Raw genomic sequence first — 22672 nt, 5'->3', positions numbered from 1 at the left:
AAAATCCGTCAGATGGCATAATATAAGATGTCATGCCGTAATAGAGTGATTCTTTTGTTTCTAAATATAGTAACTAATATAGATCTTTGATAGTTCAATTCCTCCCCTTATCGTTTTACGTATAATTGACTATTTGTGCATTTAAACTGTATTAGTGTATTGTATTGTTACCTAGCAACATTTGGCCGCCATGTTGTTTTGGTCACGCGCAATACCTCTAACGAAAAGTGCATTGGGAATATCAGAGTTCGTCTGCTTCAAAATGTCTCTGAAAACTTTAACTCTAGACACGATCAATCCTAACATTAAGAAGATGCAATATGCAGTGAGAGGACCTCTAGTTATAAGGGCAACGGCCATAGAAAAAGAATTAGAAAAAGTAAGTAATTGATCAATTTCGGACTTTGATCGATCGTAAGGTCAAAGTGACATATGGTTATTATAAGCAAGATCGAAGAATTTTTAATATATTTATAATTAAAACTTGTTTTCCATTATAATTTACGAGAATAAATTAAATTTTCATTTATTTTCGAAATTTCCTGATGATTTTTTATCAATAATTAAAGATTTTCAAGTAGGAGTTAACTTTAGTTAAATAGAATATGTAATCGTATATAATAAATTACCTAAAAGTAACTTCTACCGGTTTTCATTACATTATTTTGTTATGTACAGGTAAAAATTTTTAAAGTTACTTACACTGTTTACAGTTTAATTTCGAAATAATTTCATAAACAACTCATCCTATTTTTATAATATTTTTTTTCCTAGAAATTTTTTTTTTCCTGTTTTGTTTGACATCCTTTCATAAAAGATAATTGAAAGAAAACTTGTTTGAAGTGAGAATGCCATGTTTTATTTTTCTCAGTAATTGCTTTCCATTCTTACAATTTGAAAAGAATTATTTATATATAAATATGGATGAAATATATACCTATTATATAAGTATTTTTTTTTTTTATAAATTAGAAAGCAATATAAAATCTATATAAGAATTTGATTGTGGAGAACATTAGATTATTTAAATCTTTAACTTTTTTTTTAATGAATATTTAATCAGGCTAGAAAATATACTTAGATACAAGTACAGTATTTTGAAATTAAGATTAAGTTAAATATTGAAGTATAAATGATCCAGAAATTATGTGAAGATAAATAAAAATGTTTCTCAGGTCGACTAATTCTATTAATTGTTTTAATTAGTTAATTCATTTGAATTGCTCCAATTTAAAAAAAAAATAATAATAACAAAAAGTATACAAATTCATTGTTAGAATTTCATATTGAGTCATTTTTTTGAATGGTAAAAATTAATTTTGTAAATTTAAAAATTTATAAAAATTAATGTTATTACATTAGAAAGTAATATAGGCTATACTTTTATATAAACAAAATTATAAATTAAAATTTCAAACACTTGAATTTATCCAAATAGTCATTGCACTAATAAATTTATATGTATAGAAAAGTTGAAAATTAACTTTATTTTTTATATCAGATTGAAATAAATTTTTCTCTTAAAATTTGTGTTAAATAGTTAAACTTTCTGCAAAAAAAAGAATAATAATGTTAATTTGTAGTTATTAAAAATTGCTGATATCTTATAATAATCGTGAATTATTAACGATGAAACTGTTTTATATATTTCCGCTATGTCACGTTTAAAAACTAAGTTAGAAAAGAATGAAATTTGAATGCATAACGTAAATTTATAAGCAATATTACTTTGCTGTTTTTTAATGATTTAAATATACAAAATTTTATAATTCAATTTTGTTTAGGTAAAGGATTGTTCATACATTACGTAACACAATGTTATACTCTTCATTTTCCATCCCACCCCTTTCAATGCTCCGTAACGCTGTCGCACATACAGTACTTCCAAACTTACGTAACAACTCATATTCTCAATTTCGAAGTTTAATTGTGCTAAGGAATAATACACAACACGGGATACCGGACGCTAAGTTATTATATTAATTACATTTATAACGTACAGTACAAAGCAGTGATATAAACAGTACTGTTTGCTATGCGACATTTTCTTTCCTGTTCGTTTTTTGGCAAATTAGAAACGAAAGTTATAGCCAAATCTGAGAAGCTGTCGTTAGCAAATAAACTACTGGAAGCTTAATTCTTACACATATAACAAACAACACCAGTGGATTCGAAGATCCTATTATTACATAACGTCTTTGTAAGCACTACCATTCCCTTATAACGCTTCGTAACGGTTACCTGCATATCCACCCATCCGTAACTGAGTTACGTAATTTATGGATGGCCCCTAATATCGATATTTATAGTATAAGTTTAAAGATAAAATATTATGAAATTGTTATCTTATTATTTAAGTAAATTGTGATTTTTTTTTCTTTTTAATCTGTGGACTTAAAGTTTTGATAACGCGAACGAGTATATGATGATTCACTGTATTTCAACTACTGTACAAGTCGACTCCCCATAACACTGTTGATTATTCCGTTTTATACGAATTCCATGTTGTACGAGTCACTTAGATTTTACAAATACGTGAGCCGTTCACAGCCCGGCACACGTATTTGTAAAATCTAAGTGACTCGTACAACATGGAATTCGTATAAAACGGAATAATCAACAGTGTTATAGGGGGGTCGACTGGTATTAATATTTTAAAAACAATTATTATTTTTTTGTATTAATTTAGATATTCAAGCGATATCGTAGTAAAAATAATTCACGCTTAATTTTTTTTTAACGAAATAACATTCATATGTATTTTTTAAAAATCTCACTCTATTTTTTCATTTTAAATATTTGAAAAATTCTATAAAATTATGAATGATATTTTCAGAAATCAAAAGTCATATCTAATGCAATATCGCTTACGTTAAAAATACGTAGATATAAATTAGTAAAGAAGTTATTGTTTGATTTTATCTTTATCGTCTTGTACAATGAATTGTGTTCATTTATAGCGATAAAAAGTTCTTTAGAGTTGTTTACCAGATGAAAACGTATGTTGGCAATGTCTACTTAATTCTAAATAATGTTCGTATTTTACTACTCGAGCAATAAAAGTCTATTTACGAAATGTTATCTCAAGCATCAGTTAAAGAGAAATGTTTTGTAACTCTTGAGTAAAAGCAATTCAATTCAAGAAGCTTTCTTTGAAATCCTTATTTATTAATATTTTCATTTTGATGTTTGCGAATTATTCAGGAACTCAATACTCATTATTTTTTTCAAACTGTTTCAATTGAAGTACAGTAGATTATGTTTAATGAGACCATCGATTAATCGGTGCATTCGTTTATTTGGGACAAATCTTAAAGAGACAAAAACAAGTCAAGAAAATAACCAGAACTTGTTTGACTTATTTAGGACATCAATTTAATCGGGACAATGTCTGCTTGATTATGGTGCGCTTTGTGACGTACTAACGAACACGTGCATATTTACACACTGCATTTTGTTTGTGATCATTATAGATGGTGTGGTGTTTGGGCCGACTCGTTTCAAGCGAAGAAATGTATTCGATGCGGCAACTTTTTGTTCGTAGAAACTAATTACGCTCAATTCATCCACACGGTTCAATGCTAGTTCGTCGACTACCACGTCCCTATATTTAGGCACAAACAACAAAGAAACGTGAATCAATCAAAAGATCCACCGGTAAATATTGGAAATATCGGTTTCCAAAGGTGATGCATGCACTTGATTTGAGTGTAATGCTTTAAAAATAAGAGAATAAATCTGTCTTAACAACAAAATGTCCGGGAAAGATTTGTCACTAATAAATAAAATTGCTTTATTTGAACAAATCAAAAGCCAACCGTTTAACACCAGTCATCGTCTGTTAGCAGAGATTAACTACAGGATAGATGAAAAGTAACTAGGTATTTAAAAATCGCTATAATTTCTATATTTCTAACTCAAAGATGAAAATTATTTTATACGTACTGTATCTTATTAAATAGAAATACGGATTATACCTTAAAATTCAATGTAAGCGTCACAAGAATTAGCTAAAATGCTGGATCACAACGGATTTCATAGCAACAGATAGTTGGTTATCTAGACAGAAATCTAAGCATACATTTAATTAAAGAGAGTACTTATCTACAAGGACAAGTTCTTTAATTAAACTGCTGATATTTTAAGTGCTAAACAATGAAAATTCGCAAACTACAAAAAATACTATACAAATACTGTCTATTATTACAATGCTGATGAAACAGGCCTGTTTGATCATACCACACTGGACGGTTTCTTTAATTGCAAACATGCAGTACTATTATGTTTAAAATAAGCAATGGGTCCCATTACTGTGCCAAGCTATTTAAATATTCCAGAAAGTGATGTAGCCTTTAGTTATTGGGACCTTCGTTAATTAAGGGAATTAAAATATACAGTTTACCAGCTCTGTGTTATGTTAACAATGTATGGATGATTTCTGAAATTTTTGAGGAATGGTTAATAATTAATGAGTTGAGACATGGAACTACAACTGTATCAAGGAAAATTCTGTTGCTTCTTCGTTACTGCGTAGCGCACACTTATTTAGACTGTTTGAAAAATATTCTTCTAGAATTTCAACCTCCAACACAATATTCTTGTTGCAGCCAAAGGATATGGGAATTATAAAATATTTGAAGACATTATACTGCGGACAATTGATAAACTATAATCTTGGTGTATTGAAGAAAACCTGACATCATCTTCAACAAGTCTGTGCAAGCTTTAATCTCTTACAAGTAGTACAAGTAGTAGAAAAATAATCATTATGATCAGGGCCGTGCAGTAGATTTTCTAAGTATGATGCAAGTCTTTGAAATTCTACCCCTTAAATGTTTTTTATGCCGCCCCCTCATGGTGCCGCCTGATGCGGCCGCATCTCTGCATCATAGCACGGCACGGCCCTGATTATGATCATTCGTAACTGCTTTGTTTATTGTGGCTTTTAGCTTGATTGGTTGGATGTGATACGACAACGCAACAAATGGACGATCTACGAAGGTGGAAATGCTTCCCAGGAGTTCAGACTTGGGGATGCCAAATACAGTCGATAGTGTAAATATTTTTGAACTGTAATACTTAAAAAAATTATAAAGAGTTTACATGTATTAATGATACTACAGTATCTAACATTACATTTAAACGAAGATCATGGAGATGCAATTGTTGAGCAGATTTCAACAAAACTCCAAGAGGTGCCAGAAGACAAAAATGTTATGTGGCTGTTACATCTGGATTGGATTGATGGGATTAGGCATCACAGCATCTGGGCAGTTTGCCAAGAACTTTCCCTATTTAGATGTTAGACACGTGAAGAAAATTCCATGCCAGTAGCCTCTTGGTGAGGAGCAAACTTGCGACCACCTTACCAGTGTTCAGTAGTTTAATTCACTCGGCCACTGGCGGACATGCTGACATAGTTGAACTTGAGCAATTGACCAATCAGAATTCCAAGAAATTTACTGTTGAATTATATACAGGAAAGAAATGAAGCCAGTCCTTTATCTGCATTAGATATCTTTGCTGATTTTGTTCATTTATAATCAATCAAGAAAACGCGGAAGGATATACACCGTAAATTCTCTCATCATCAGTATTAGAAATTGTTAATTATGCGTATTTAATTAATACATTAACTTCAAAGTATTTTTAGCGTAATTTTTTTTTCTAATCTGTGTCATTTGTTCTAGAATTTATTTCAGTATTTTTGTTGCTTAATAAACTATAGGTCTTGTTTTATTTATATACATTTTACTCATAAACTTCGCAATAATTGAGCAGCAGCCGCATAATTGGACCAAAGTATTCTAGTCCCGATACGTCTCAGTTAACAAGAAAACACTGTATTAAAAACAATACAAAATCTAATAAATTAACATTACATTTTACCTGTAATTCTGTAAAACTGTTGAATGTTATATGATTAATATGGCTGTTTCGTATTGGAAATTAAAATAGTTTTATTATAAATATCACTGATATAATGTGTTACTGTAATTGAATCATTATAAATATATTAATTTTAAATTTAATTTTTTATTAACATTATACGCAATATATTCACAAATAAATCATTTAGCTGAATAGAAATCGGAATAAATCAATATTGAATTGAGTATTCGCGATAAATAAATATTATCAGATAGAAATCATAACTTGTCTCTACTTTCAAGAATAAAGTATTCACTTAATGTTAAAAATACGATTTTTGCAGTGTTATCATACCAGGATAAAGAAGACAAGAGATCATTCTTTGCTTTAACTATGTGTTGATTCTTATTCGGCCAACTTTAGAATAAGGTCAGACTTCCTTTCTAAATTATCATTTGTAATCGGATAAATTTTTAAATTAGAATATTACTTACGAATTTAGACACTTAAATTTTAAAATATGGTGATTTTGCATCGTGCATATCTTTACAATATTATTTTTAATAAGTATTGGATTGGATTGATGTGATAAGGCAAAGCGACACTTGGGCGATCTGCCAAGATGGAATGACTCCCGGGAGGACTTTCTACGGGGAAACTAGTCCTTATTTAGGTGTTACACACGTGAAGAAAAACTTGGAAAACTCCACGTGGTCCAGCTCGTTGGCGAAACTGTATACTTAATTAATGGAAACGTATTGAAGTCCGAATTCATCTTAATTTAATGATTTATTAGAAAAATTGTTTTTGCGTTGCCGTCGTTATTTTTAAATATTTGTTTTTACTTTAAAACAAAGAGAAATTATTGCACCTAAATATTCAGTTGTTCTACTGTAATTTTTTTGTTTTCCTTTATGTGTTTCCTAAGTGTTTGACTTCGACGAACTACATTTGAGCAACTATACATAGTAAAACACGCGGTTAGCGATATTTTATTTATAAATCGGAACGAACTCGAGTAAACTATTTTCGTTTTCACACATGTTTCTCGTCGTGTTATAACGAAAAAACTAAATCATAATGATTTAAAGTAATTCGGATTATGTATCAACAAAATAATATGCATTGAGTAATTTATACTCATTGACTTATTCTCCCAGCCTTTAAGCATGCTTTATTTGCGAATAAAAAAGATTTTAAATTTTCCTATCGAGCAGAAATTTTTAGTCTGTTAAATCGAGAGTTTATAGCATTTATAAATTAGCAAATTCACGAGTTATCCCATTTATTTTGATATAAAACTTTTTAATAATTAGTTTTTAGCTTTATTAGAAATTTTATCAAATATTTTTTACTATAGTAAACTGTTAAAACTTTGAAGTTTGTTCTATTTTAAGTAATATAATTTGCTTAAATATCCAAATTATAAGTGGCTTCCAACCAGTATGTGTAGTGTTGTCAGGTTGTAGAAAACAAAAACCCCTTTCATGTATGTAAAAATTCTTTGTACGCTTAAAAAAATCCCTCTCGTTACAGATTCAGAAGCCAATAAAGAAAAATGTGTGAAATGTTATCAAGCTTTTATTTAGAAAATTATGTAATTTAAAATGTATTAATAAAGGCAGACATTTTACAAGTGCCTTTGTTAATGGTTAGAATTGGTTAATGGACTGTTAAAAATGATCCTGTAAACTGCTCTTTCAACATTTCAACTAACAGCATCATTGTCAATTGTTTTCCTTGTTGGAAAGAATAAAGGTGCATGTCCACAAGAAGTTTTTTAAATTTTAGTAATGTAATTGCATTCGTTCCACATTGTGTAATGTTGTCTCATATCATATTACCATTATTAATTTAGCAAAAATCAACTTCTGCAGAATTGCATTTCCTTCTTTGGAGATTAAAAATCTCAAAATTTTGAGTTTTTTTCCTAAGAAAAATCTCTAAATTTCTTTTGTATTTTCATCTCAACTCCCCTGATCAGTACTGAACATCCTGCTAATCCTCAACTGGATAACACTGAGTACGCAGCCAACTTCTCATTGGATATACAGGGAAATTATTAAATATTCATACTGTACTTCAAAATTTCAAAAAATAATTTAAAAATGCTAATTGTTTCTCTACTTTTTAATATAATTTATATATATTTTTAAGTATAAGTATCTTCAATAGCACTTTTTATTTACATATACAAGAACACCAAAAATTGTGATTGTCACTAGCTCAAAAATATTAAGAACTACTGCAATATAACCAATAAAAATTGAAAAAATGTCTAACTATTATTTCATACAACTGAAATTGCACATAAAATTGTATTTATTTTCCTGCATATAATTGCATTGTATGCCATTAATATATTTTAATAAGTTTGTTTAGAAATCAATTTCTGGTTAATCACTTTAATTTTAAAATGATATAATTAAGATTGTCAGACATCTTGTCTTAGGAAAAATAGCTTATAAAAACTTTTTAATGAAAATTAATCTTACTTTATATGTCATCCTCATGCTATTTGTATGAAATAATATACAGGATGAGTCAAAATTATGTAAACAATCTTAGGTGAGTCAAAAGTATGTGAACAATCTTGGGTGAGTCAAAATTATGTGAACACTGTTTGAGAGAAAGCATTTACTCAAAGTTTGCATTATACAGAGTCTCAACCTGACCATAAGCACGATTAATGCACTCAAACCAACGTTCAACAGTACAATTTAGTGCCAAAACATCCTTATATCACACCTTTTATTCTGTCCTTGAGGTCTTTGAGGTCTCTCAACAAAATTAATTAAGATGTATCATTAATAATGTTTAATTAAAAATTAAGATTGTTTACATAATTTTGACTCACTCTGTATTTTCATTGTACAGTAATTTAATTGTCTATTATCTGTTAGCAATTATGTTGTATTAATTAAATATTTGTTGCAATTAGCAACAGACATTTAATTAAAACTATTGATAAATTAAAACATCTGATAATTTTGAAGACATTAGATGGATTTAAATGGATTAATTAATGGATTTAGATGAATTAATTAATTAAGCATGTTAAAAATCGTATAATCCTTCTTGATCTATCCCAATTTCAATTTATATAAGAAATTTGATATGTTTTGTAAAATATGCTTATTTTTTATTTGTAAAATATATTAATTCGGTTATTAACATTATTGATATATACAGTATGTTTCTTTTAAAATTTTCTTTAATAGTTTTATGCCAAAATGATTATTACTTTTATACTTAACTCTTGAATAAGTTGTATATAAATTAGTGAAATAAATAAAATTGTAGGTAGGCTAAATATGTAGTTNCATAACTTTATTTCCCCCAAACATATTTATGTAGCTAAAATTAGTTTTAACTAATGTTAAAAGTTAAAACTAGTTTTATCTAAAATCAAAACATATACAGCAGTAAATTAACTAGACAAAACCCGTTTTGTCCAGTAAAAACTAGAATTTACTGCTAGTCAAAAATGAATTTGAGTTAGAACTAGTTTTAACTAGACAAAACGGGTTTTAACAAAGACATTCAGTATAAACTAGTTTCAACTAGTTAAAACGCATTCTAACTAAAAACGGGTTTTGACTGTAACATATACAGTATGTTTCTTTTAAAATTTTCTTTAATAGTTTTATGCCAAAATTATTATTACTTTTTATACTTAACTCTTGAATAAGTTGTATATAAATTAGTGAAATAAATAAAATTGTAGGTATGCTAAATATGTAGTTTTTGCTTTACAATAATTAATATATCTCTAAGAATATATCATCAGTTATAGAATATTCAAAAATATAATAAATAAAATTATTTTATTATTAATATTAATAAATTTTTTAATATTTATTTGACTGATAGATTCAAATTTATCTAAACAGGTTTATTTTATTATTTTTTACATTTAAATGAATATTAAATGTATAATAATTTAATATTATAATATTGAGTTATCTTCATAACCTTGATCTTTAGATAGATGATAGTAACAGTATAATCCAATAATACAAATTTTGGATTTTTACATTTATAATTGTCGATTATTTTAAATTTATAAATATCAAATATTAATACTATATAATTTTTTAAATTAATTTATGAACAATAATATGTGAATTTATTCAATTCAACATTGTATATATTAATTTTTAATGAGTTGGAGAATTGGGACAACTACCCTTTCAAATTTGGGCAAAACGAAAACAAAAATATCAGATGGAGAAAGTAAAAAGATTACAAAATTATCATTGATGACAAATTAAAAATTGATACGTGTGTTTTTTTGTTTAAAAATTGATACGTGTGTTTTTTTGTTCCGTTCAGGCAAGTCAACCTCCTCTGTCCCCTTAACCAAAGTGTCCTCATACACTTTCATCTATAGGAGGTAACAAATACAAACGGAAGATTAAAATGCCCAAGACTTTATTTATAATATATTTCCTAGCTATGTGTGTATCTATTATCTATCTTCTAGATATTTTTACCAATTTAAGACATATCTTATGTTCAATAATATATCTTTATTACAGATATTTATTTATCTTAATTTCTTAATTTTACAGTTAAGATATATATAATATATAGGACTGTTCCCATAGAAACAATATTTAATATGTTCAAGCTAAAATACAACAATCAAGAAAAAATGAACTATAAAATATGATATATACAATGTTTATGGAAGAGTTTAAATGTATTAAATGAGAGATAAAATTGTAGACAAAACTGTCCAAAAAGGATCACCATTTATTATTTTTTATGTTCCAAGACTAACACATTTTCGGTGACTGACCTTTCTGGACAGTTTTGTCTACAATTTTATTAGAAATAATTCTCCATCGGACGAACTTTTACAGGATAAATGAGAGATGTAAGAAATGCTCCCACATCCGTAATATTTAATATATTATGATACTAATATTGTTGGCTAAATGTTATGTGGCTTTAAGTTAAATGTTAACATTTATCTAAATTTCAGTTACTTTTGGTTCACATATAAATTCTTTTCTTATCTAAATACAGCTGTCCCTTGATAGTCCGACGTTTTGTAATCCGATATGCTCAGTAGTCCGACACACCTCCTGTCAAGGTACCTGTCCCTGTCATGTGTCTGCTTGCATAGAAGCATGTCACGACGTGAATCTCCACACCCAATTCTTACACAATGACACACATTTCATGTGTTTTCCATGAACAGTTCTGTTCGAACAGTTGGAATAGGGAATATTGTAGGCTACTGCTAGCAAAACAATGCCAAATATGTAATCACTTTCGGTAATCCAGACACTTTTGGTAATCTGACACCCCTTTGGTCCCATACCTGTCGGATTATCAAGGGACAGCTGTATTTATTTCTGTAGACAATTTTATGAATAAAAATGAAAATTCCTAATTTGTCTAAGTACATAAAAGAAAATATGTAAAGGGGCCATCCATTAATTACGTGTAGTATTTGAGCCATTTTTTACACCCCTCCCTCCCTTTTGTGTACAATGATGTACTCTTGACAAACTTCCTCTCCCCTTTAATTATGTATACAATAGTTTGCGAACTCCTACATTCAAGAAATGAACTTTGGAAATATTTACAGAACTTTTTAAACTGATAGTTATTCACATAACTAGTAAGTAGGTTTATAAGAAGAAATTTGTATGGTGCTAATACCATTAAAAAAGACCATATAGACAATGCCTCAATTCACTTCTTCCCCATCGTGTACAATGGTAATACTTTTGGTAACTCACCCTTAAATTGTACATGTAATTAATTAATTGATGGCCTCAAGTATAAAACATAGAAAAGATTTTTAATTAGCATTAGCATTATATTCATTTTATAAACTTGTAATATACTTCATAAATAGATTTTGTACATTTCGGCATTTCAAGAAAATACTACATTAAATATTCTTTTCACTAGAATATATTTGATCTTGTTAATTCTAAAGCTGGAACTATCGTCTATATACTAAAATTTACACCCTCCTCTCATTTTCCATTATTCACATGATTAAAACCTAATGTTTTCGGCTACCTTCAGTGGCCTGTATCAAGTTAATCAGATTCTATATCAAACATCTCTTAAGATACATAAGATGTTCGATATAGAAACTGCTTAACCTGACACAGGCCACTGAACATAGCCAAAAATGTTCCTGTTTAATTGGTAAATGCTGGAAAGTGAGAGGAAGGTGTGAATTTTAGTATTATATTTAATTTTTAATATTTGTTGTAGTTGAAAAAAAAATTTGTACTACAAAAGTTTAAGAAATTAAATAGAAACATAAGCAAATGATTGCCTTAAATAATCAGACCATAACTCCACTAATTTAATGATTAACATAGCGCAAATATTTAAGGCAATCGTTTGGTTATGTTTCTATATACATATTGGGCTTCATGATGTTTGATATATTAAGAAATTAAATGATAAATATTTTGTTAAAATTCATTTTATTTGTCAATAATAATAAGTTTATATTTTAATTGTTTTAGGGTGAAAAAAAGCCTTTCCAAAATGTTATTAAAGCAAATATTGGTGACTGTCAAGCAATGGGGCAAAAGCCGATAACATTTATTCGTCAAGTAAGTATTTTATTATTTGGATTTAGATTATTATAAAATTTCTAAATTAGTTTTGTTCATTTTGTACACAAGTTTGTTTTATAAATTGTCAAGATTTATAAAACAGATTTATTATAGAATAGAAAAGAAATCTTAAAGTTTTTAATTTATTAAAATTACTATTCTTATCCAATTGTAAATTTAAATTATTTACTTTTTTCCATTTCTAATTAAGTATCCATTAACAATCAATATTATATTATTCAATAAGTAGATAGTATAATATATTAAAAAAAATTTTCATTTCACATAATATAAAAAATAATTTTTTAATATGAGTTTTAACAACTTTAGCATATTTGTTAAAAACACTCTTATTCATTTTTAAATCAGCCAATTTTTCTAATTTTTTAAATATATATACACACATATCCATAATGTGTAAGTTTTGTGATTATAAAAGAAAAATAACTCTTGATAATAAAAAAGTTTTAATAATAGAACAGTTTATTTATTGCATATATTTATTAAGATCTTTGAATGCCAGCTAATAAAATTCAAAATAATAGAATTATAACATTATTATTTATAGCATGTTTTGATTTATATAACTTTTTAATAAAAATCAATATCAAATGACTGCTTATTCCAGTTTGAAAATTTTTTTGTTTTTTTATAATTCTATATTGTCTCTGTGCATTTGTCGAATTACCGTTGTTGATAAAATAATTTTTTCAAGAAAACTTAGTCATTATGAGTTTCTTTTAAATTCTCTCAAAAATATCATCAGTTAATGTAACATTTTCATATATATAATTGGTATAAAAATAATTTCTTAATGGAAATGTTAAAACAATAATTGTTTTTTTCTCTTGTTTGCTTTTGCTTGAATTTGAATAATTTATATTCTATGTGTCATTCTGATGAAGATTTTCTCTATAACTGCAGTGATCATTTTAAATGTAACTATAATGTAATNCAAACTGCTTTTGGACAGAGTAATGATGTGTGATGAAAAATGAATTATGTACTAACGCTAAGTGATCTTATTGTGAGAAGTCGGGGGCAAAAGGGGCTGTTCTGCATAAGTAATTCTAATATAATAAATAATTTTTATTATATTTACGTTACTCATTATTTTTTCTTTTTGTAGTTTTGAATAAAATCATTTGTGTGTATGATAAATTATAATTTAGTATATACTATTTATGTTTGCATACAATTTCATAATTGTGTATAAGCCGACATTTGGAGTAATTTTAGTTAACTTCATAAATTTATTTACATTTATGAAATGCTCTAACCAACTTGTTCATTTATGATGTATACTAGAAACTATTTTTTTTATTTTCTACAATTACTTGTTTGGCAGTTTCTAGAATAACATTGCGATTGTAATTTGCCATTTTAAATATTTGATTCTATGGTAATATGATTTTTTCATATGAAAATTAATTTTTAATTCAGTTTGATTTTAACTAAATAAATTTTTGTTTTTACTGTCACAACTAGGTGCATAGACAAACACTGGGCATTTCTGACATCAATCTTTATTCAGGAATATCTTGTTGGCCAAGACGCGTTTTGGGCATAAGCCCCTCTTCTGTCAGCTACATAATAAAACTTGAACATAGTACATATTGTTTTATATTATAATCGGTTACAATGTACCATTTCTTTTGTGATATCTTGTAAGGAGTGTTAATTGGTATACATCTTGCTTAAAATTACTTATTTACAGTTAAAAATATATACTATGAGAAATTCATATTCGTGTTTTATTATGTAGCCGACAGAAGAGAGGCTTATGCCCGAAACGCGTCTCGGCCAGCAAGATATTCCCGAATAAAGATTGATGTCAGAAATGCCCAGTGTCTGTCTATGCACCTAGTTGTGACAGTAAAAACAGAAAAAAGAAGACACAGTTTCAGAATACGCNAGAAATACAAAAGGCTGGAATTACAAGGGAAAGTTTCAAAGTTCGAGGGAATACTATCCGATCAGTATATACTGGGTAGAACGTGGATGCCGATGTCTCCCGTGCTCCAAAAAGTTTCGAATTGTTGCCTGAAGACAAAGGAAGACCAATCGGTATTCATTATTTTACATCACTTCTTCTTGTGTTTGTTCAGTGAAGTGTTCGTTATCCAAACATGTGTTCGTTGTCCGATCATAAAAATCTTTTGCGAAAGTGTTTGTTATCCGATTTGTTCGTTAACCGATCTGTTCATTAACTGATCACCCACTGTATTGGAATTGTGTCAAATTTGATCTTCTGAGATTTTTACAAATCTCCACATTTTGAGACTTTCTGAACAAAAAAAAGCAAAAACATTTCATGAATGTGTTTGTGTGTGTTGGCATCTATTTCATTTAACATCTTGAGATGGGGTAAAGATTAAGAAACAAAATTTGGAATGGTAACTTGTGTTTAGGAGGGCATTGATGCTATTAAATTTTGAAGGTGAAAGGTGTGAAGGAGTGGACAGATAGAAGGTAGTCATGTGTCATAAAATTCTGTGGTGCCATCTGTTATGAGATTTTGCTAACAAGGCATTTAAAGTTTTTTTTTTTTTTAAACTACTTATTTCCACCCTCAAAATTAAGCATTTCTGTCATTTTATAATAATTAAAAACAGAAAATTTTTAATACTTCACGCTCGAGAACCTTAAAAGTCCAGTAATAACACTATGTTATTACTGGACTCTTAAGGTTCTCGAGTGTGAAGTATACATTGTAGTAATCCTGTAAGAAGGTGTTTTAATATATTTCCTTTTACTTTTCCAACTGTTATGTATACATAATGAGGGAAAGTAAGGTGTGTTTCAAATTTATACGGACACGAAAAAATTAAAGTGAAACACAAATTTGCTGCATTAAGTGACAAATGTTTTATNTGTTGTTAAATTTTCACTTTTGATTTACTTTTCAAAAATATATACTTAAATATTTAAAATAAATAAAGAAGTCGTTTTTCAGAATAATAAATATTTTAAGTTTTCAAGATTTAAATTTCAGTACTTATATTATAGATTGGTTATTATTTGGATGAAGATAATGAATGGGCATTGAGTATTGATGAATTGAAAAATGCAATTTCTAAAGCAAAAGAAACTTGTGAACCACGAGCAATAGTAGTAATTAATCCAGGAAACCCAACAGGTAAGAAAAAATACTTTCTTTTGTATTTTGCCATATTGATGATAAAAGATAATTGTAGTTTATTTAATTTGAAGTTTGCAATATTATATAATACATCTTACTGTAAGATATATAAATTAATACAGTATTTTATTTTTATTGGGTAACCAAAAAATTTCATGCACTTTTATAAAGTTACTAGTTTTAACCTTAATTATGTGGTATTCCTTGTAGATTGCATGTTATTGTTATTGCCATTCTAAATTTAGACTTTCACAGCAATTTGTTTATAGTAAATGTGAAAAAAGATGTCAAAATACAGTCGACCCTCCCCCTATAACACGGTAGATACGTTCCAGTTTTTATGAATCCATTTTCTACGAGTCCAGCCAATCACAGCCCGGCACATATGCAGTTTACAGCCTACGGCTGTTTGAAAGGTTTCTTCAATAAAATTAATCGATTCTAGACTAATTCGACTCAATATTTCCAAAATACATATAATTTTTTGGGAATAATCCATATNTAAAATCTCATAACAGTCAGGAAAGTTATACAACTCTTTGCTAGATTTTTTAAAATAATATTTCAACATTGTTATTTGCCTGACAGTAAGTTAATAAAAAATGCTAATGAGTACTTTTACTCGAAAGAAAAAATATACTTTGCTAAGATAAATATAAAATATATTGTAAAAAAATTACTTCAGTGGCATACATCATCATTTTTTCTGTATGATAATTTAAGATTCCAATTGTTTGTGCATCTTTTCCAAAGTTAAATATTAATGGATATCAAAAAGCTTTCTAATAAGTAGTATGTTTAAGTTTTCTTGTAAGTAATCAACAATTCATTTTGTTATATTTGCCATATTGATTTATAAGATCATAACTGTCCTTGTTTTCTATTGGCTTTCAACTTCTCGTTGCTGCTTACAACAAGACAAAATATTTTTAATTCAATATGGAACTGTTAATTTCCTCATGTGCCTGCAAAAGGACAGAAGTCACTTTTATGTATTGTTTTTTTAAGAATTTTTCTTAAATTTATATATTTATTTTAAATTCAGTTTTATAGGTCTTTTTTTTTATGCTAGTGATCAGTAAAATCAACCAGATAGCATGCCAGACCAAAAAAGTCTGGTAGAACACTGATACTATTTTTGTTAATATTAAAAATATTTTGACAAGCTTTATTTAATCAAATATTAAATTAGTATATTGACTTAAACAACTTTTATGAATTTTACATATATCATCAAAAAATGCTTACACTCTTTGATAAAGTTATTCATAAAGTAATATAAGTATTTTCTTTTATAAGATTATGCTGATAGCATGTAGGTAAGCAACACTATTTATGAAATCAGTGATTGGATTTCAATATTTACAAAAATTCATACATTAGTTTCATAATTCCTTAAATTCTTTCATTTTAAATAATGCTTACATATTCACAATTACTTCAAAGATACATCCTCATCATTGTGCTGTTTTGATGAAAGGGACAAATTTTCATATTTAAATAGTTTTACTTATGTATGTAATAAATATAGATTTAGATAATAGTGTAAATCTTTTATTTACTTTTTTCAATAAAGTAAAATTTACTATTAATATTATGAATAATTTTCACTTATTTCTCATTTAAATTGTTATAGGTTATTACATTGTGTACATACCCAGAATTATTAAATTCTGATGATTTTCCTTCTGATGTAAAAGAAAGAGCTAAAACTATTTTATCAGGTTGTGGTGGAGGTAGTGTTGGTAAGTTTTTTTTTAGTTTGTTTTTTTTTCTATTTAAAGTATAGTGTCACATATAAATTGATTTTTAAGCTTTTAATACTTTGTGGTAGTGCTTCTACAATTGCTGTGTACTACTCACCATAATTCCGGTAGGCTGCCACAAATATTTCCACTATAAGTTATGTTCGGTGATCTCATTAAACTTATTAAACATAGAGGTTAAAACAATAGTAATTTAGTATAAACAAACACTAGAGCACACGTTATTTCAACAGCTGATACTAACTATACTATGAGGGCTATGTTTTAAATAAGGTCTGTTTGTGAATGAGAGTGAGAATAACGCGCGATTGCGGAAGTGTGCATGAGCATCTGCTTTCAGCATGCTTTGTGCGTGTTTAGATGCCATTTGCAGCCGTATCGTCTGTCTGTGTGCTGAACTGTAGAAGTTTATAATGTTTAAGAAAATTGAGTCACCCGCCGACTGTAAAATACGATCTGTTATTCGATACGGCTGCAAATGGCATACAGTTACCATGATCTTTCGTGCGATAGCACGAAAGATCATGGTAACTGTATTTTGGGACAGGAAAGGAATTTTGTTAGTGGATTTTATGCCAAGAGGCACAACAATCAATTCTGATGCTTATTGTGTGATCTTAGAAAACTTCGCCGTGCCATACAAGACAAGCGGCATAGCCTAATGTCTTCTGGTGGCAGGCAGCAGATTTCTTTGAAGTCAGAATTTAAAAAATTTTTGAGCGGTATAACAAATGTTTGAACAAAAATGGAAATTATGTAGAAAAGTAGATAAAAGTATGTAGAATATGGGAAAAAATATATTTTAATGATATTTGCAGTATTTTTCTTCTTATTAAAAAACGGACCTTATTTAAAAAATAGCCCTCGTATAATGTTAAGCAAGGTATACTACAATGTTTTACTATCATGTATCATATGTAGCAGTAGTATCATAGAGTTATGCCTTGTAAGTTATTAATACAGTCGACCCCCCTATAACACTGTTGATTATTCCGTTTTATATGAATTCCATGTTGTACGAGTCACTTAGATTTTACAAATACGTGAGCCGTTCACAGCCGGCACACTTATTTGTAAAATCTAAGTAACTCGTACAACATGGAATTCATATAAAATGGAATAATCAACAGTGTTATAGGGGGGTCGACTGTATTTGATTGTAAATTTTTATTTTGATTCAGATACATTTATCAATAGATAATAAAGGATACTGATTAAGGATACAGTAGAATTCTAACCAGAATAATTTGCTGAACATTTTTAGCAGTAACTTGGTGTCCTGTATAGATTATACTGTGCTGTGTAATATACAGTATACATTGTAATTGTTTTGGGACTAGTTTATACTAATAATAACTAACTAACTGATAACATTAAGATGGATAAGTAAATAAGACTACAAAATCAAAATGATAATGAGCATTCAAAGAGTCATGTTAATTAATAAAATAATTTCTAAAATTTTTATTAGTGTTTTGGTCTAGTGATAAGATCTTTGGGGTTATTTCATATTAGAGAATGTAAATTCTGACAATAAAAACCATGTTAAAACAATTAAAAAATCTATAGCAAAGATTCATTAAATATAATTATTATTAATTAATTAATAATAATTAGTCCAGTGTTATTTGATTGCTGTTTTATGTGTGAGCAGCCAGGAGCTCAGGGGCAATCCCTGATGACTACTTAATTGGCACAGGTTCGTAAAATCCTCTCTTGTTGTCAAGGATGGTTTTGGAGTTTTGCAGTACGTAACACTTTTTTGAGTAGGAGGGCTCGTTAAATAATTGAGTGGGAGGGAGGTGTGGATAAGTCAATAGGTGTCCATTCTCTGAAAAATAGACAGGATTCAACAGGTTAAACAAAAAACCAAATTTAATATTTACTAAAATTGAAAATATTGCAATGAAAAATTGCAGCCTGGCATTGTGATGATGTCACAATAAATAATTGCTCATTTATTATAGAATAAGAATGATACAGTTAACTCACTTTAATACAAATCACTATGGGGAACAGTAGTTAGTTTGCTTTATTAACAATTTTTAGGGTTAAGGTCAAGATTGCAAAATTTACAAAGTTAATGGCTTAATAAGCAATGAAAATATCTAAATTATAATATTTTGAATTAATTTTCTAAATGATTTTCAAATCAAACAAAACAAGGAAAAGATAGTATTTACTGTTTAACTACTCTGATATACTACTCCACACTTAAAGAAAACAAAGCTAAAAGAATTTCATGATTTTTTTTCTGTTGAAGATTGTTGTACCAAAAAATATTTTCTACTTTTTCTGTTTGAAAAAATAGAAAATATTTTTTGGTAGAAAAAGTAAAAAAAATTTACTCTTTTGGCATCACTTTATGCCCTTCCTGTTATGCAAAACTAACACATTTGCATAAGACAGTATCCATTTAAAGGGGTTGGCATCCTCAAGCCCTGTTTTCTGAGTACAGGTAGGATGGTCTGCTAAAATCAGATGTTTGAAATGCTCTACAATTAGAGGTTGAACATGTCTCTGCTTACTAGGAGAATAAAATCTATTCTGCTCAAAAATGGAATATTTATTACAGCACCACTTTTTATTGTTTACATTGAAAATTGTAAAAAGCGACAGTTATTGGAAATAGGGTTATTTCTTGGGGTTGTGAAGGTAATTTACAGTTTGGTTTAATGAATTCTAGTAAAATTTTTGTTTGCTTTATCACATGAAAATTAATGTTGTGACAATGGCATTTTGCCAGGGCAACAGCAAAATTCACTTTATCAGTTGATAAAAATTTGCCAGAACAGAAAGTTAAGAAAATTCTTAAAATAGACAACACAAAATATGTCTTATTATCAAATTTATCAAATGTATTTATTTTTTAATATTGTGCTGTCGCCAAAGGGATTTTGTAACTTTTATATATTGAGGTGGATGAGTAGCCTCAAATAAAAGGTTGACTCTGCTGTGGAACTGTTGTTTTCATCATGTGCATGTGAAGGGACAAGTGAAAAGACATATTTTGTATTGTCTATTTAAGAATTTTCTAAATTTTTTTACTTTATCAGTGTTTGTTTTAAGGCAACTCGACTGTATTTTTACTAAAGTTTTTTAAATTTCTGTCATAATGTAATTTAAATATTAAATGATTGAAAACTGCATGAAGTTAAGTGATATTTGATAAGGTTTAATTTGTCTTTTAATGTTATTTAATTTAATAAATTAACAAATTACTTTAATGTAAACTTTAATAATCTTAGATTTCTGATATTTTAGATAATTTTATAAATTATAATAATCACAATTTTCTGCTATTTAATTTAATAAAGTAACCAATAGGAGACTAATTAAGTAAATATAATATTTTTAGAAAATTATCTAAGAAATCGTAGGTCAAAGCTTATCAGATTTTACATTTTATAAAAAGATCATTTTATTAATATTTTGGCAACATTTTAAAAAATTGTTAATGTTGCTATCAGAACATAAAGAGGACCAATAAGTTTAAGAAATGTTTTTCTTAAGTTTTACATTAAAATAATTCTTAAAATGAAAGGCAGTGCCATATAATAGACTTTTGAAACCATAGCTTTAAGATAAGTTCTGAATTAATCTGCAAGATTCAGTCCGTTAGTCCACATTCCTGCTATTTAAATTATTTCTATATATTTTTTTACTTATTTTTCATGTAAACATTTAAGTATAAAATTTTTGATTGATGGTCAGATGGTCAATGCAGTTAATGCATAAAGCTCTGGGGACCCAGGGTTGAAAAACGTCAGGAATTTTTCATAGGTGATCTGTCCTGGATACTTTAGATGTCATCCCTCAGCATCCAATTAACCCAATTCTACTCTAACTGAACCAATAACAAGCATAGGAAAAAAAGACCCAATTAGTGATCACTGGGCAAAAGAGTCAAAAAATTTTTAAAATTTTATCAGTTATTAAAATTTTTTCAAAACATATTAAGTAATTTTAAAATGTTATTTAAATTATTAGATTGAAAATAATTGAGCGTTTTTAGAAGATTAATTTGTTATGTATTACAGATTTAAATCTTACATAACTTATTCAGAATTTGTCTTCTTTTTTTTCTTTCTTTCCTACTTCACTATCATCAAAAGCTTCATTGATTCTGGAAATTTTCATTCTGATATATAATAATATAATGTATTAATATATATAAATAAATTTCAGGTTCTTATAGTGACAGTGCAGGTGTTGAAATTATAAAAAAACACGTTGCTCAGTATATTGAACGACGTGATGGCATTCCATCAGACTATAACAACATTATTTTATCTACTGGTGCTAGTGAAGCCATAAAAGTAGGACTTACATTCATTTAATATATTCAATTTATATAATAAATGATTTTAAAGTAAAATGAGAAATTTTGATAAAGTTAAATAGATTTATTTTTTTTAATAGTCTGTCCTCAGCTTATTGAATTATTCTGTAAGTGATAAATTACCAGGTGTTATGACTCCTATTCCTCAGTATCCATTATATTCAGCAACATTAGCAGAATATAATATGGAGCAAGTAAGTTTATTTTAACATAATTTAAACTTATTTTTATATATGAAAAATACATTTATTTTACAGATGAGATATTTTCAGTAAACAATTGATTTTCTAAAAGTTGTGTGTGAATGAAAATAATATTTTTTCTTTTTATTTTTAGAAAAAACTAAAAAAAACAGCTATGGACATTAAATATGTAAATAAATGTAATAGCAAAGCTAGATTAGTAATGTATTTTCTAGTAAATTCTTATGTAGGCCTATTCACAAAGGAATTTTCTTAGATTAAATACAACAATGATATTAACTGATTTCCTGTAAGAACTAATTAATCCAAAACAATGCTTTCCTTGTAAAACACCTTTATTTCATAAACTGCTATTCAATAGCCATAGATTTCCATCAATATGGATACTAAATTGCAATTTTAAATAAAGGTATTTGACAAGGAAGGCATTGCTTTGGGTTTATTAGTTCTTATAGCAAACTCAATGAATTAAGTGTCATAATGTGGTACTGGAATTGACTGGAGCAACAATATTATAAATTCTCCTGAAAATAAATTAAGTATAATGATATTTTTGTTACTTTCATATTCTAATAGATTTTCAATGAATCACTACTGATCCAATGTTTATTTATCAGGCTATATTAAGGCTAATTAATAATTAGATATAAAGCAATTAGGCTACATGCATTTTACTACTGAGAAAGAGATGGAACAGTTAGACTCATCTCTTTCCCAGTAGTAAAATGCAATAATTAAAAATAAATTAA

The 22672-nt window shown here is 27.8% G+C and overlaps 1 protein-coding gene across 1 annotated transcript in view; it reads left to right on the top strand.

Annotated features, from left to right (window-relative positions):
* LOC111631317 (alanine aminotransferase 1-like) overlaps window positions 1-22672 on the top strand; it is a 47945-nt gene continuing 25273 nt past the window's right edge. Inside the window, exons 1-5 of the mRNA XM_023375534.1 lie at window positions 1-379; window positions 12378-12467; window positions 17249-17357; window positions 21567-21697; window positions 21801-21914. Coding sequence (XP_023231302.1) covers window positions 191-379; window positions 12378-12467; window positions 17249-17357; window positions 21567-21697; window positions 21801-21914 — 633 coding nt within the window. The 5' untranslated portion in view covers window positions 1-190. The remainder of the gene's footprint in view (window positions 380-12377; window positions 12468-17248; window positions 17358-21566; window positions 21698-21800; window positions 21915-22672) is intronic.

Source organism: Centruroides sculpturatus, unplaced genomic scaffold (genome assembly GCF_000671375.1).
Source record: "Centruroides sculpturatus isolate CEXI.00-Female unplaced genomic scaffold, Cexi_2.0 scaffold293, whole genome shotgun sequence".
Lineage (NCBI taxonomy): Eukaryota > Metazoa > Arthropoda > Arachnida > Scorpiones > Buthidae > Centruroides > Centruroides sculpturatus.
This window is presented reverse-complemented; position numbering and strand designations above follow the sequence as displayed.